Raw genomic sequence first — 17,766 nt, 5'->3', positions numbered from 1 at the left:
CTGCTCTGCCAGTTGATATGCAAGAAGGATGTATTTCTGCCATGTATAACTTAGCTACAAGCTAAATTTTGACTAAAAGGTACCAAAGGAGACAAGGCAAAGAGCCTAAAAAATGAGACAAAGCTAATAAAAGATCAGGGTGAACAATTCCCCTACAATTATGGCCAGACATAACTGATTTGACTTAAGAAGACATAGATATATATTCTAGATCATTGATAAATTTGAATGGTTGGTAATTCTCAGTTTAATGTTCCCTAAAGAGCTGTAGTTTAATGTTTCAATGCTTTTGATGCATGTTGCAAAAGAATACAATGTTGGCCGTTAAAATATGAGCGTATGCAATAAAGCTAGGAATACCTCTCTTTAACACTTTCATCAAGACTTTGTAATAATAAAGAACAACGTTTGGAAGTCACGTGAAATGGGAATGTTTGTTGTTTAACGATTCAGAATCAAGCCATTTTTTAAAAATGTAGACCGGATTAAGAGCTTGAAATCTTTAAAAAAGCTTTAGTGTCGCTTCTAAAAGGGCAAAAATATAAAGCCTTCCAACCCCAATGCTCTAGGCATCCACCTGTCACTTTCCTCTTTCTACCTAATTGTCAGTTTTTATTGATCCTTTTAATCCCTTTTTCTTTGAAAATCTGTTGCCAGCTGATATTTCTTGCACCAAAAGAACTCCCCCTTTCTCTTTTTAAAGTGTGCATCCCCACAGGTAGTCTCATGCTGAGAGCTAAACTGAGGCTAACACTTTTAATTTGCTTTTTTGTGAGCATTAATGGCCTCCACTTGGGTTAAAAGTTTAGGTGATGCAGGAGAATTCTGTAAAGTTAAGACTGATTCACAGGTAAGTGCTTTTCAATTTTTATCTTGCCTTTAGGCCACAGTGCAATTTCCCAGTTCATTAATAGAATGCATCTCCTCTTTTTTTTCTAAACAGTAACACATTTTAGGAACGTAGAAGCTGTCGGAGGGAAGAGACAGAGAAAAATAATGAAGAGGCATAGAAGTTACAGATGTTAAAGATGTTTATTTACATCCAACTTTTTTTTTAAAAAAGTACAGCATCTGATTTTAACATAATGTATATCATAAGAATAAAGCTCTTTATTTACAAAAATACAATTTTCATAGGAATGAAAGCTTTTGAATAAATTAAACCAACATTGGAACCGGTCGATGAATGCCCCATTTCTGGTTCTACTCAAGTACAAGACAGGAGTGAAAGTCATGAGCCACAACAGCTGATTTTAGTTTGCCTTCTTTCAGGACTGATCATCTCAGGGTTCAGAGCTTTGCCTGGGACGGGCAAAACTGCATCCTGAGCCTTAGGAGTCTATTGGGCATTTGGCACGCTAAGTCCCTAGCAGGAGGCCCATGCACCCAGCTGAATCCGCCTTCTCTAAGCCCTTTCATTGCATTGTCAGGGCGTTCAAACCAAATTTTCATGCTCATTTTTCTTCATTAGAGTCCTACAAATTGTAAAATTGACTTTTCACCTTGTCTGTAGCAGCAAATCTGTCCTCCCCCACCTCCTTTTCTAAATCATATAGATGCCCCCAAGAGCTCAGGATTGAAAAGGAAAGAAACAAAGTGGGATTTGTGAAATGTAGAAAAGTGCAAAAGGGATAGAGTTATGGAATAAAACCTGTAAAAAAAAGAGAGGGGGTAGAAATAAAGCTATACTCTGGGCTAAAGCCTGCTTTTATAGCAGCGGGGAGAGGTTTGTTCAAAAGGCTAGGTTATAGGCCAGCCTAAACACACTGCTTTATCACAGCCTCCCTACCTTGGTGTATAATGTATGCAAACACTCCTAGTATTATTCATCCTTGACTTTCAGGATGGGAAAATACAGGACTTTGATATTTGAGAAATCAAGGTACAATTTCCTCCCCAGCCTGCTTGTATCTAGAGAAAACCCAGCTGGATCAAGTCCCCAGAATAAGCACTGACTGCTTGGGAACTTTTGCTTGTGGGAGGCGAATACCCTTGCTCACAAGTTGCCTTCTGCCTTTTAATGGTACTGCACAAAACAAGCTGTATTCTGGAGCAAGTCTTTGGGCAGGTTGTGGAAGGAGAAGAGACCGTCGCCAGGCCCATAACAATAGTCTTCGGAGGTGGCTGGGCTGCTGGGACTTGAAGTGCAGGCAGAGAGAGAAGAGGTGGCAGGAGATGCTGTGGAAATCCAGGATTCTGCATCACTGCCTGGGCTGGGTGGATCGGTGGAGGCCAAGAAACTGGGCAGCACCATTGCTTTGGGGGTTTTCTGAAGGCACTGATCAGCCAGCCGCAGGGTTTCCGAAAGAGCCCAGATGTAGTTGTAGGCAAAGCGCAGGGTCTCAATCTTAGTCAATTTAGTGTCATCTGGAAAGGTGGGCAGGACGCTCCGGAGCTCATCCAGGGCTGCGTTGAGATTATGCATTCGATTGCGTTCCCTGTCGTTGGCTTTGACCCGCCTGGTTTTTTTGATGGTGTGAAGGACAGATTCGTTCTTGACCTTGGTGCGGCCCCTACGCCTCTTCCCCCGTTCTTTCTCTTCTTCGCACCTCTGGGAACCAGGCTCTGGGGAGGCAAGGTGTTTGGGAAAGGCCAGGGAAGGGATCTGTAAGCCCCCAAGGCTCCCTTCATCATCTGTGATACAAAAGGACACGTCACTGCTGTTGTCAAGGTCGGAGTAGCTGGTCTCCAAAGCAGAGGACATCCTGTGAGGAGAAGAAGGTGCGGTGAGTAGCTGTAAGGCTGCATACTCAGAAAATGTGATGACACAGCTCCCATCACCCACAGTCAGAAGACACTGGCAGATTTGGAGGCTACCAGGCTGGTGAAGAAAGAAGATTTGAGCTGAAGATGAAACAAGAGGGAACTAAAAAATGAGGAACATTTTTTAGAAAGGGGGAAATATTTTTAAACAGAAAGAAATGAATGAATATCTTCACGAATGAAGAAACGAATATTCGTTAAAATGAGTTTCTGAGATAAACAAATGGGAGAAGTTGAGAAAAACTTTCCAAAAAACGAAGCTCTGAATTTAAACTTCGAATCAACCAAGAGTGTTTACACTGGGGTCGTCTCCTCTCAAGAACGATTGGAAGTCCAAACGTATCCTTTTTTAAAAATGTATAAGGTAACCAAATTGCAGCCCCTCCTATCTGAGCGCCTTAATTTATCTCAGAAGCCAGCCAGCAATAACAGCTCCCTGTTTGAAGTTTTTTTTTTTTTGCTTCATACTCACTTCAAGCGCGCTCAAGGCGGCGGTCCACGCATACGACGCACGCTCGCCCGCCCGCCAGCCCAGGTTCCAAACGTTAATTTGGAGACTTGGGAAACCCGGATTTCGGCTGAAAGCGAAAGGAGAGGACACGTGACAGCCCTCGTCTGTCGGAGGGATCTCTGCCGCTATCAGGTCGCGCGAGCAGCGGATTTGGCACACGACTGGCCTCAGATATCTTATATACCCTTGTAAAACAATAGATCTCGCCCCTCGCCGCCCTTCCCCCCCCCAACTCTCTTCTCTCCTTTTTGCTCGATCCCCCCAACCCCCCCCCCGCCCGCGATCTCCGGCGGCATGAATGAATCAAGGCATCAGGTCTGCCCCGTGCTGCACTTTCCTTCCTTTGCATAATTTATGTGCCGAGGATTCCGTTCTCTCCCGGGAGTGTGCCTATAATTACGGCGACCCAATGGCGAGCGAGCAAGGCCGGCGAGCCACGTGAGCTATCACTAGGCTAAGCCGCCTCCTTTGAGCTTCATTAGTCTATTAAAAGGGGAAGGGGGGCGAAGGAGGAACAAAGTGATTAGCCTTCGGGCCGGAGGCACAAGTCCCCCACAGGAGCCCTGGCGAGCCGGTCCCTCCCGCTCGGAAGGCGGCATTACTGGCCATTCAGCCTTGCGCCAAACGGGCATTGGGGAGGAGGGAGGGGGGCGCCCGCTTGGCTTTTTTCGGGTCTCCCTTTTTTTTTGCCTTTGGTTTGATTTTATTCTTTTTTTTTTTTGGTGGGGGGGGGAGCAGGGCTCTTTTCTGAGCCTCGGTGAATGAAGCGCGGCGTGATCTGGCTGAAGGCATCAGGAAATAACAAAAGCGACGTCGCCGGCCGGGAGAACTCGACCCCCTGCCCGTTGAATAGAATGAGGAATAAATAATCGCGATCATAATAGTGTCAAAGGGGGCATCGAGTTCCTGTCATTCTCTTCTACCTGCCGCATTAGATGCTCTGTGTTTGTGTGTGTGTGTGTGAGAGAGAGAGAGAGACGGGGCGGGAGATTTCTAATTAGCGCTTGTCTTTAGGAAACTCAAGAATAGTCGGGAAGGCTCTTCGTTTTGCACGAAAAAGAAAAAAAAAGAAAAATACATTACCGCGTCTTTATTTTCGGCTGAGAACATAGCGCTTTTTGCAAAGTTCAAAACTCAGAATAAAACAAACAAGCGCGCCTTCTTTTCTACCCATTCTCCTTGCCTATGGAGAAAAAAAATTAACAATGATGTGGATTTATCCTCTTTTGGGATTCCATCCACTTTCTTTACTTTGTGGTATGCATATATAAGGCGGAGGCGTGTTTTCGCATTATCAAGTGGAAGGTGCTTAGTATTAAAACATGGCTAAGTATTGGTTTTAAGTTGTTATAAATTATCCTAAGAGGTTAAAAAGCATTTTGTCCAAGTCAGTTTGGGATAGTAATAGTTTCACCCACTGCCAGTTCTAATCTACATCTATTTGGAAAGCAGGCAATATAACTTTGCTTGATTAAATGTAGACAACAACACAGTTACTTTATGAAAGTATTTCTTTTGCATTGTGAAGTGTCTCAGCATTTTTTTTAAAGTTAAAGAATAAAAGAAACAGCACACCTGATTCTTAGTGATTCAGTCAACATTTATTTTATAATTTATTTGGTGATTGGATTTCTTACTACAGACTTGCAATACTTAGTGGTTTAGAATGATAGGCACCATATAATAAAATTGACAACAACATAAAGTGTAACTAGAAAAATAACAAAAATAGACAGAAAAAGAAGGAAATGGCATAGAAAAGCATCACTAAAACGTTACCAGGAAAAGTTCAGTGTTAAACACCTTTTAAAACCATCAAAAGTCTTGTAGGATTTGGTTTGGATGATTTGACTACAACACAGAAGCAATTTGCTATTACTTTCTTATTCTTTTTTCAATTTCCTAGATTGGGTTCCTAGGTGCCTCATTGAGTACTAATCAGGTTTGGGGAGGGGGTGTTTGGGCTTTTTTGAAGTTAGACAAGGACAGCTGGATGCTACTATCTGAAGTGGTTGAGTTGTGGAACAATCAAGAAGGATACCAATGTAAATTCAGTTACACAGATGTAGATTGCACTTGCGAGTGATGTGTTCAGTTAGGTGAAATGTACTTCTGCCTTGTACAAACACACTAGGCGACTAGGGTGTAAATTTTAGCAGAGTGATCCTTCCTCAACCAAAGTCCTTTGCTTTGAAAAGCTGCATCCTAAAACTAAAAGCTATGTTGTGTCTTTTTTCACTAAGGAGCTAGATGGCACCACTAAGCCAACCTGTTTATAGGCTACATTAGGACAGTAAAACAAAATCCAACACAAACATTTTGGAACCAGGCAATGGCAAACCACTTTCATATTGTTGTCAGAATATAATATAGATGTGTTCAGGAGTTGAGCTTGACTCAAAGAACTTTTGAGTACTTTTTCCTTAAGTCTGCAGAAGACGGGTGTTACATCCCATCCTCCCCTCCAGCCTCCACCCCTTCAATTCAATTATGTCCGATTCTCAGAGACTGGGGCAAGTCTTGGCAAAGTTTGTAATTTGTAATTAAGGTTTTGCCTTATAAGGAAATAATGCAAATGATAATTTTATAATAATAATGTACAGTAATATCTTTTTGCATGATACATTGGCTATACACCAAGGAAATCCAGATTCAAGTTTTTGTGACACCATGGAACTGGCTGATGTTTTCAGGCTAATCCATCTCAGCCAAAACTGCCCCTGAGGTCTTGTGTGCCAGCTTGAGTTGCCTCAGAAACGTGAGAGAAATATAATCAATGACTCAGTCAAGTTTTTATAAGGAGATACCACTATTTCCAGTTTATAAATTGGGAAATCCTGTAATGTTGCAAGTTTCTGGACTTCTGCATTCAGTTTATGTCCATTTATTCCCACCCCATTAGAAATGGGCACTGTCACGTTTTTATTAACATTTGAAGTAGAAAAGTAACTGCCACAGCTTTTCACACTGTGGGTTAACTAGTTCAAAATAATTCTAATCTATTTTTTTTTCTAATCGGCTATTATCTATAGTTGTACATATATTTATTTATTGACTCTTCAAACCACTTAGAGAGAGCTGTAAAAAGCTGTGAAGTGGTATGTAAGTCTAAGTGCTATTGCTATTTGCTAGCACAGCTTTTAGCTGTATTTGTAGCTTACATTTTGGACATTTATTTAAATAGATTTTTTGTTTTCATCCAGTCAGATCTGAAATAGAAAAATAAAAAGCATTAACCTATTGCCTGGTATTAAGCACACCATCTTCAGAGGTTTGTGTTTGTTTGTTTTTGCCAAAGTATACCATGCATGCAATTTATTTGGAGCATCTATTTAGTGACTTCTTATGAATTGTCTATACACTGAAAGAATTAAAATTGATTCATTAGCAAACATAAAGAAGTGCTAAATGAATAATTCAATTGGGCTCAATAGCTTGCTACTTGTTTTGTGAATAAATTGTTTAGCCAGCAAAGATCATTCTACTTAGGCTTTTAGGGCTTCCTTCAATGGAAGACAATTGCAGAAAATTCATTGACTTTTCAAAAATCAAGATTAGACAATTGACTGGAAAACATTTTAAAGAGAATGGCTTCATGGCTTAGATTTCTGTTTCTGTGAATAAAATTTTGAAGGAGTTATTTCCATTATAACAAAATTATTTTTATTTACTGTCATTTTTGATAAGTATGAATTGGTACAGATAATATATAAATAAGAGTGGCCTAGACTGACTTATTTTAAAGTAAGCTTTGTTATGGAATAAGCTTGACTATTTATTTATTTATTTTAATTAACTTCTGATGCCTAGATATTTTGGTAACATCCTAATCCTGATAATCAACAAACTCCAGAACACTTTTTGTGTGAAACAATTACAGGTAGTCCTTATTTAGTGATTGCCTTGTTTAATGAACACTTAAAGTTGCGATAGTGATAAAAAAAATAAGTGTATGACCAACCCTCATATTTACCATCTTCACAGATCTGTAGATCAAAGGTAAGATCATAAGCACAATTTCATTTTATTTTAGGGAACACTTTGCTTACCACAGAGTTGACTGGTCCTGATTGTAATTGCTAATCAAGGAATATCTGTTTTGATTTTTTTTTAGAATTGATTGTCTTGGCAGAAGAGTTTAAACTAATATACAGTCAGTTCTGTTGTTTAACTGGACTGCAGAAAATACAATGGTATATTTAAAGTCCTTCAGAAAGTAGCAATACGTTATCACATGAATAATCCCCCCCCCCCTATTTTTCCCTGGTATTTACTATGAGGAGAATTTTAAAGTTCTCTGTTTGGAATTTGAATAATTTGCTGTCATATGATTATCTAGTTTACAACAATTTGTATAATGCTTAATATCCCCCCTTCTATCTATTCTATCTATCTATATAATCATCTTCTATCTATCTATCTATATAATCATCCATCTATCTATCTATCTATCTATCTATCTATCTATCTATCTATCTATCTATCTATCTATCTATCTATCTATCTATCTATCTATCTATCTATCTATCCACATTCCCTACTTCATACTGCTTAAGATTTAGTCCAGAATCTCCTATCCAAAATTCATGTAAGGATGTGCTCATATGCAATATAATGAATATTTAGTCAGAAGCAAACTTTTAGAGGAAATTAACTTTTAATTTTTAACTATTAAAAAGGGATGAGAAGGAGAAATTAAAGTAGATACTCTCTTGGAGGGGGGGCGGGTTCTATTTCAGTAATTCTGTTCTTTAATTTTGTATGAGGATTAGTGTTTATTTTTGGATGGGAATATTTTCGTAAGAATCTTATGCTTTTATAATTCATAATTAAGAGCAGAATACATAATACTTTCCTCCTTTTTTTCAGTCAACTGACCAGGTTTTATTCAAACAATTCTGACAAGCAGGCCTTTTCAATCCATGCCTTTTTAAAAATTGTTCTGTATTCCAACCCTCACAGATTTTGGAAGTGATTCTAAAACATACCCATTATCAATTTGAATAAGTCCTTTTATACATTGGGATTCGTTTCAAAATACTCAATGGCCAAAATAATTTGCAGAAGAATCTGGTTCTAAATACAGGGGAGGAAAGGATCAAATGGGTATTAGTTAAACAAAATGTTGCTCAAGAGATTTTTTTATAACACTTTAAACCTTTCTCTGCTTCTTGACAGGGTGTTTTAAGAAGCTGTTTCTTCATATTGCTGGATATCTTGAATGTTATTTTCCAAGTTCACTGAGAATTGTCCAAGTGAACCAGAAACTTCAGCATCTTTTTGCAGAAAGCACATCAGAATCACTGTACAGTTCAGTGGCAGTATGATCACATAGAGAGATGGAGACTCTTGGATAGGATCGTTCAGAGAGCTAAGTTTGTTTGATGCAGTTCAGCCAACTTTCTCTTTTCCAAAGCATGTGACTAAATTCCCCATATAAGGTACCATGTTCTTGAAGACCAGGTTGCACATAATAAATATTACTACTTATGAAGGACTAATCACTTTTTGAGTCCCTTCCTTGCTATCTGAATTTGCCATTTGGTTTGTTCTGTATCATTTTCTGTGATATGAGTAAACTGGTGAAATGTCCATATCGACTTAAGCAGTTATAAGTAAATAGTGGCTATGTTTCCAACAGTTCAGCCCCTGGCTACATGAGCAATCAGTTCTTCTGTTGTTGCAGTAGACTAGAAGCTTCAACAATAGCCTGTTAACATCTCTAAATGGGTTGCTTTATTTCCATTAAAATGCTACCACCTTCTATACTCATATGATGTCTGAGATGGACACCACCCACAAATCAGGCCAAAGTTCTTCAATATTTAATGATGAACACAAAGTGATTTTTCACATTAATTTTCAACTAAGTGACAGAAATGTAAATTCAAAGTCAATTTCATCGAAGAAATTTTCATTCCAGATAATATATAATGTTTGAATGCACTTGAAATGTTATGCTAGTTTCTGTAAGTGGTTCTTAAAGTACACTTAATTTTTCTTTCTCTCAGTCATTTATATGCAGTATGTAAAATAATAATTCAAGCCAAGTGGCAAATTTACCAAATTTACAGCAAAACCATCATCTCATCTGCTGCATTTTGTCTTCTTAACTGCATTAAGAAATCAGAAATGTGGTAACAATAGCTCAGTATATCCTTTATTTTATACACATTTTAGAACTTAACTAAATTATGGTTGCCTATGAACACAAAGTATTTTTCTTCCAGCAATTAAAATGTTTTAATGAGACAATCATAAAATCAACCATTAATTATTTTGTTTCAAACACTTCTGTGTCCTTTTGAGGCAGGTCTATTTAGAAATAGTTTAGAGAGTAGCCTGCAGTTTTATTCTTTCGCTGGTATTATATACAAGAGTGGAGAAGTCATTTATAAATAATTACACAATGTTTTGGGTCTTTGGGCTTGTATAATATATCAAAGCGATTAGTACATGCATTGTTCCATTGTAAATGGGTGTCCCCCCCCCCTCTTTGCTTCCTTTCAGTTTCACTTGCCTTGTATTCTAACCAAACCTTTTCCTTTAAATCCTTTGTCATTCTTTTAGCGTGTTACAGTGCTGGGGCATTGTTCTTATTCAAACACTCACAGCATGTGTAAAGAAAGCCACTGCTGTCGCATCTTAAATTTTTACCATAACTTCTTGATGATTTTTCTCCTACTTTTTTCAAGCATTTTTTTTTGTGGTGGGGGAGATGAAGAATAATGGTAATATCTCCCCATTGTTGCTTCTTTGATATATCTGATAGACCTAGAGAGAAAGTTAGAATGTTCAAAATCTCTTTTCCTTGGTGGCGCCTTTTGTTTGGAAGAACAGAAAAGTGGAGAACTCGGCAACAAGTGATAACCATTGGCTGGGTTTTGTCCCCTGTAACAATATTCCCATTCCACCCTGGATTTTATGGTTATCAAAGTGTGTGTTAGAAGAGGGGGAAGTTAATGGGGGATACCGGGGCATTTAACTTATTTCTTTTATGGGCAGCCTAAACAATACATTTTCAACCCAAACAATATCTGAGCCACAGTAGTAGTCAATGTCAGTCATGGTCTCAGCAGTTGACAATAAATGATCTTAACACAGGACAGTGTAAAAGTAACTCAACCCCCACCTCCAATTCCCAAATGACAGATGAGGCCATTTTAAAAGTGACTTTAAGGAGGGAATTAGTGGCATTTGTAGGTCCAGCTCTATTTTAGTCACCTCATAAAACTGCCATAGTGCCATAATGCAGTGTCTAGAAATTTGAAAATGGCATAGTCCACAAAACAACAACAACAAAGGAAGCAACAACAACACATATACACACAATTGCATTGTGTTGAAGAAGTTCAGGGATGAAAAGAACTAGCCAAGAGGATCCTCCAAGGAGAATGTCTGATGGGATTAAGCCTGAGATAGGATTGCAATTCAATGCCTGCCCATGTGAGAAAGGGAAAGAAAAAAGGACTACTCTGTTTTTGTTTTTTTTTTAAGTTTCAACAGCGCTAATCCATGTTATCCAAAAGAATCAGGCCAGAAAAAATTGTGGGGAATATGGAAGAGAAAGAGAATAAAAACATGATAAAGTGAACAGACGTTTATTGATGCTTGGCCTAGTTTCTTTTCTGTAAGTTGTAGAATTTTAAGAAAGACCAAGTTTCACTATTGTCTATTTGATGGAAATAATTATGAAACAAGACAAAAAGAAAAAGGAAAGAAGGAAGGAAGGAAGGAAGGAAGGAAGGAAGGAATCGCTATAAAATAAGGCCAAAATAGAGTTGGATAACATATTTTGGATAGAACATATTCAGCTGAAACTTTTAAATGAGAGTTTATGTTCAGAAGAAAAGCAGCCTCTGTATAGTAAATAAGACTGTGAAGTGGACATTTAAGAGCGAGTAGGGTATTTAGGGATCTGCATAACTTTACTTCAGGTTAATATCAGAATTTCTTGGGTAGCATTTAGCAATCTGTCAAGGCCCCAAACCTGTTTACATATGAACAGTCTCCCAGCAGATGAATGCCCTCGGCTTTCTTGCTCCCTTCTTCCTCTTGGCTCTCCCCCCACTTCCCTCAGAAGGGAAGGATTTGCTGCCATTTGCATAGCAGGTGCTTGATTCTTCATTCTTCGTTAAAGAAGTTTTAATATGGGATAAATTGGCAGGAATTAGGGGAGGCTGGAAACAAGGCAAGGGACCATACAGGCTTTGCTCAGCCGGTCTGAAAGAAAACAAAGTTTGGAACAGATAAGTGAAGGAAGAATAATTGCTGAAAAAAACTCTCCACACTTTGTATTGGCCTTGATTAAAACAACCTTACTTTCTTCTTCACGCCTATTAAAAATCAATGTTGCACTTGGTAAAACCAGAATCCTAAAGAAGACAGACATATGATTTACTGTCCAAAAGATCTCTTGAATCAGAAATACTGGTTGGAGAGTTGAAAATGTTAATTCCTGGTTTGTTTGTTTGTTTGTTTGTTTGTTTGTTTGTTTGAGAAATCTTGACATGCGAAGGAGAGGAGAGGAAGATCTAAAATTAAAATTAATGGTTTATTTCAGTGCTATTATAATTTACTAGAAGTGGTATCAAAAAAAGGCAGTCAGAAAAGTTAAGATGGCAGCCCAGGCTACAGATCAAAGTAATGCCCACTTTTTATAGGCAATGTATGGAATGTGGCTTCAATCATATAATATAGTCTTTTTGGATTCTGTTGTTGGGTATGAGCCAGGAACGAAGGGATACAGGTTTACAGATGGTACTAAGCGACTAGTGATCTCAAGATCTGCTAGTTTTGCAGAACAGAACAACTGAAACAAGATACATGCTAATCAGAGTTCTAATCTGTCAGAAAATGAGACCGAGTCAGACCGATGTAGAAGAGGATAAAACTGATAAAATGTGGAAGGACAGACGATATAGATGTAGAGAGGAGAGACCGGAAACAGTGACATGGGAACACATAATTCCAAGAAGTCCTGAGAGGGGTAATAAAGGTGTACCTCATGAGTGGTTTACTGCGAATGAGGTCAGAGCATATAGTGTTAGGCATGAACCGTATCAGTGCCAGGAAATGTTGGTAATACCCAAAGTATGTGCAATTGCTGAAAAATGTAAATGTTAATGTAAAAGATACTGTACCAGTGTTTGAAGATAATGCTGCTTGTATAATGCAACGAGGTGTGTGTGTGCTGATAGGTGCTGGCTGTGTGTCGCAAACTTATACATGGAACATTTTGAAACTAATGCCTTAGATAAATCTGAACACAAACCCAAACTCTGGCTTAGATGTGTTGATGACACTTTCGTGATTTGGCCACACAGGAAAGAAAAACTGGACAACTTCCTCACACATCTCAACAGCCTACACCCCAAAATACAATCCACCATGGAAATAGAAGCAAAGAACCAACTTCCCTTTCTGGAAGTCCTAATCTACAAAAAACCCAATGGCTCCCTAGAACACACCATCTACTGGAAAAAAAACACACACCAACCACTACTTAAATGCACAATCTCAGCACTACCCTGCACAGATAAACTCTGTAGCCAAGACCCTCATCTCCAGAACCAAACACCTAGCTGACAAAGACCACCTGAAAACTGAATTGCATACTCTCACAAACGTATTAATCTCCAACGGATTCCAAAGAAAAACAATTACCAACCTAATACAAAGGGAGACTCCCCCCAAAAACCGAGACACACAACAGGACAACGGCATCGTCCTCCTCCTCCATCAAAGGCACCACAGATAAAATCAGCAAAATTCTCCACAAACACAATATCAAGACAGCCTTCAACACTGACCAAAAAATAGCCAACATGTTAAGAAACCCCAAAGACAAAATCCAGCTAGAAAACCAAGGAGTGTATGAAATACCATGCAAAATCTGCCCTGCAACATACATAGGACAAACGAACAGGAGAATAAATGCATGCATCACAGAACACAAGAACGCAGTAAGAAAAAAAGAAAAAAACTTCCTCCCTTTTCCAGCACCTTAAAGCTACAGGAGATGAAATTAATTTTGAAGGAACCAGGTTAATCTCCAAAACTGAACACTTCAACAAAAAAATAATTATGGAAGCTGTCGAAATAAAGAAACACCCCCACAACATAAATAAACGTGACAATACCTCCCACCTACCAGACATCTGGAAACTAGCCCTAATCAATAAACAAGCCCCACCCACCACCCAGGCTATTACAACACGAAACAACAATGGACCCACAGCCAGCACCAATCAGCACCAATCTACCAATCATGATACAACCACACAACCAATCATTCCACTTACTGAAACAACACCAGCACTCCACATACCCCCACCAAGATTTATAGAAAGACGGAAGCTCCGACCACGCTTTAAGCCCAAAACCCAGCCTGAAGATGGCGAGTGAGATGTCGGCGAAATGTTGCCAAGACAATCTCAATCTTACACGGGAAAAGACCCGAATACAAAAAGACCAGCATACGTACACCCGGGAAAATCTACGAATATGTGTGTGTGTGTGTGTACATACACACACAAACACACCTACCATATTTTTCGGAGTATAACACGGACCTTTTTCCCTCAAAAAAGAGGCTGAAAATCTGGGTGCATCCTATACACTGAATACAGCATTTTTTTTGCCTCCTGAAATCCCACCCCTTCACCAAAATGGGTGTGTGTAGCTTGTAGGAGGCTTTCAGAGAGCTCCTGCGGGCTGGGAAGGGCATAAATGATTTTGCGCCCCCCCCCCCCAGCCTCCAGGAGCACTCTATAAGCTTCCTAATGCTCCCCCTTTTTTTTGACAAAAACAACAAAAATTTCTCATTGTGTATCCTTGTGTGTTCGTAGCTGAGTGGTAAGGGATTTATCTCCATGTGCATGTCTGTATATATATGTATATATATATACCACTAATAACTGTATAAAGGCTGTGTGCTATGTGCTGTGTATTGCTCCTGTGCTTTATCTCATAACAATAGCCACCCTGACAAAAACTCTGACAAGTCCTTTGGAAAAAGACATGCTGTTGTGCGTTTCATTGTGAACATGCAATTGGCTATGAAGTTCCAGTCTGGAAGGGCAAAGTATAGTTCAATTGGAGGCACTGGAAATTGTTACAACTGTGAGTGTTATTCTGTGATGAGACTTACGGTTTCCGTAGTGGTACCTGTCTTTGAAGATGCTATAGACTTCATAGCACAGGGCTTACCATTGAGTTCTGTCAACAGCCACATCATCTAGTTCCCTTGGTTGAATGTCACAGTAACCTAGGGTTTTCTTCACAGTGTCTTAGTAACACTTGCATATATAACTTGAGATCTCCAGTTCACCAAAAAGCAATTGGCAAGAACATGATGGATATTCATTCTAATGACATGACCCATCCACTACATATGGACTCTGATAAACCACCCAATTCTGGTGGACTTCACCTGTTTCAAGACTTTAAAGTTAGAGGCACATTCTTGCCAATGAATGCCACAGATGGAGCAGAGGGTGTGTATGTGAGATTTTTTGCAGTTATCTGATTTGTTGTTAATATCTCTCTGTAAAAGAGAAGGGATAACCACAGCTCTGTAGACTTTTGCCTTTGTGGAAATGTGAACACTCTGCTGATTGACCACTCTGGTATGCAACCATGCAAGAGCCTGCCTGATCTTGCTGATCTTAGAGTCAATTTCTTTGTCCAAAAACCCATCACTCAAGGTGACCCTTCCTAAGTATTTGAAGCTGTTTACCTTTTATCAGTTGGGTGTTGTCAACAGTGATTTCTGGTTCTGTAGGGTTAATACGGTACATGGCACAAGCTGATAAAGTAAAACTACAATAGGTACTCCTTCACATTTGCAGAACACAAACTGTTATCCAGTTCTTTTGTAAACACAGAGGTGTCACTGCAGTCCCAGTCTTGAAAGCACAGAATCTAGCAAAATGGGAGCACTTTTATACTTCTGTAATATAACTGGAAGCTTATAGTTTTATATACAGTTTCCCACTTAGTTTATGGAAGTCCATAAATTATAGATAATTTTTATTTACAGGGGAAAATTGTAATGAAGTAGATATGCAGGTGTTAAGGAAGCTTTTAGTGCCATGATGGCGAAACTATCACACACGTCCACAGGTGGCACCAGAGCCCTCTCTGCGGGCATGCGAGCTGTCACCCCAGGTCTTCTCCAATGCACACGTGCACCCACCTCCCTCCCACCAGCTGATTTTCAGGTCTCTGCCGTATATGTGTGGGGGGCAGGGTGCATGCAGGAGATGCCTGCGCACACGCAGGGGGCGCACAAACAGGGGCGGGGCGGGCAATTTTGCTCCCAGGAGGCTGCAGGAAGGCCTACTAGGCCCAAAGCTGGGCGCTGGGGGGGTTGTCACACTCATGAGGAAGGGGAAACGCCTGGAGGTCACGCATGCATGTACAGGGGGCGAGGCACACGGAGGGGGAGTAGCACATGCATTGCTACGACAACAAAAAGGTTAGCCATCACCGTTTTAGTGGATAGGTTAACTGAATATTTTTGGTGAACTTAAGTGAGTGACATTTCAAAGGAGAGGAGGTAGGAATTTTTTGTTTGGTTGTTTGGCAGCTGGAGGTCATTATTTTTCCCTTTCTCTGTTTCTGTTACATTTTACATCCAAAATATCATCAAGATTTTAAGGAATCATGCCATAAGGTTTCAAATGCAAGGAGAAGTAAACTATCTGGAGAAGTGTGGCCTATTTTGAAGTTTATTCCCGTCCAAAACGCTTCAAAAAGGTCTTCACAGAGCACTTCTTTGTATTTCTATTAGGTTTTATCAAACAAGATAATAGGCGCATGCCTGCAGTTGGCTACATCTGAAGAGAAGAGAAAAAAAAGGAAAATGACCATTTCCCCCTCTTTAAAATGCATATTTATTTCTCTACTAGACGTAAAGAAAAATTGCTAGTTTTCTATTGCAGATTGTCACCTGATCATTCCTTTGAAAGGTCCTGTTCTATGATGAATGGTAGGAACATTGATGAGAGACACATTTTGGTCTCCTCCTCTTGTAATGTGTATTTGGGTATGCATAATGGAAATGGAAAGCAAAAATGAAGGTAAAAACCATGGCTTATGGAACTGTTAATATGTTTTTGTTATGTAGCAAGTCTATTAATTCAGTTTTGCTCAATTAGAGTAATGGGACCTACTATAGCTTAAATCAAACATTCCCATTCAAAGGGAAAACAATTGCCAGTTCTTTAGCTGGTTTCAGCCTACATGTGCATCAAATTCTTATCCAGAACCTCGGATACTGTAATGCGTGGGTGTGGTACGTGCGTGGATTGAAACAGTGTGGCCTTTTGTAGCACTATCACTAGCGCTTAGACTTATATACCTGTTCATAGTGCTTTACAACCCTCTCTTACAGAATCAGCATATTATCCCCAATAACGTGGCTCCTCATTTTATCAAGCTGGGAAGAATGGAAGGTTGAGTCAGCCTTCAGTGGGTCAGAATCAAAGTCCTGGCAGCGAGCAATGAGTTAGCCTGCAATACTGCATTCTAACCACTTTGCCACTATGGCTCCTCTTATAATTGACAGATGGAAATTTTATTAACGTGCATATTTTCCACGTGCTGTCCAAGATGTTTTTGTATGGCCTATAGTGTGCCAATTAACTACCTGGGCCTGATTTATGCTATAATCTTTCAACTTCGGTTTTCAGCTCTTAATACTTTGTAATCTTCTCCAATTCTCTGTTTTCTCTTCTAGTATCTTCTGGTAGTGCCACATCACTTATCCACACTTTCTTCTTTTCAACTATAGTTAAACCTTGCATTATTATTATGATTGGTTGCAAGTCAGCCAGATATTTAGACTGGACTTGACATTTTTATCCACCTATTGCATCCTTCCCAAGGATCTGAGATAGACAGATGTCGTTTGACGAATTTAAATTTACGAACTTTAAATTTACCAAAGGACGCAGGCTGTTTCAAGTAAAACAGCCTTTTGCAATTGAGTGATGGTGATTTTGTCAATGCCGATGATGTTTAAGGGGTGCTCTAGATGTTTTGTGATTGCCCCCAATGTGCCTATTACTACTGATACTTATTATTATGTGTGGGTAATTTACACAATCTAATACTGGTGAAAACTGAATTCACATCTAAAAACCTCCTCTTCTTTCTCCTCCCACCTTCCGCTCAGTTGAAGATATAGATTCTTCTATTCAGAGAAATTTCAACTAATCTAGAGCTTGGGCATTGAGATTGAAATAAGCCAGTTTGTAAGCAGGTGTTCAAATTATTTATTCCAGAAATGTAAATAAACATTGGAATAATGTGAATGAATAGGAGCTCTCTCTCTCTCTGTGCGCATATACTGCAGTCAGAAGTATTAATAATCAAGTTTTGATGACGTTCTTTTGGAGTTGTGTGTGTGTCTGTGTGTGTGTGTTTTCCCTATAAAATCCCTATTCAGTCCCGGGTACTTTAAATCTCAATTAATTCATGAGGTG

At 39.4% G+C, this 17,766-nt stretch overlaps 1 protein-coding gene across 1 annotated transcript; it reads right to left on the bottom strand.

Moving 5' to 3' along the window:
* Positions 1 to 1,013: 1,013 nt before the first annotated feature.
* Positions 1,014 to 2,704, bottom strand: NEUROG1 (neurogenin 1). The gene has a single exon (XM_014059984.2). The coding sequence runs from the start codon at positions 2,702 to 2,704 to the stop codon at positions 2,018 to 2,020; it is 687 nt and encodes a 228-aa protein (XP_013915459.2). The 3' UTR covers positions 1,014 to 2,017.
* Between the last annotated feature and the right edge of the window lie 15,062 nt (positions 2,705 to 17,766).

This window comes from Thamnophis sirtalis, unplaced genomic scaffold (assembly GCF_051295495.1).
Source record: "Thamnophis sirtalis isolate CommonGarterSnake01/CBP01778 unplaced genomic scaffold, rThaSir2_p1.2 scaffold_3, whole genome shotgun sequence".
NCBI lineage: Eukaryota > Metazoa > Chordata > Lepidosauria > Squamata > Natricidae > Thamnophis > Thamnophis sirtalis.
This window is presented reverse-complemented; position numbering and strand designations above follow the sequence as displayed.

What these genes read in the sequence shown, in the direction of transcription:
- NEUROG1 (XM_014059984.2), bottom strand. Translation starts at nt 2,704, where the DNA reads ATGTCCTCTGCTTTGGAGACCAGCTACTCCGACCTTGACAACAGCAGT.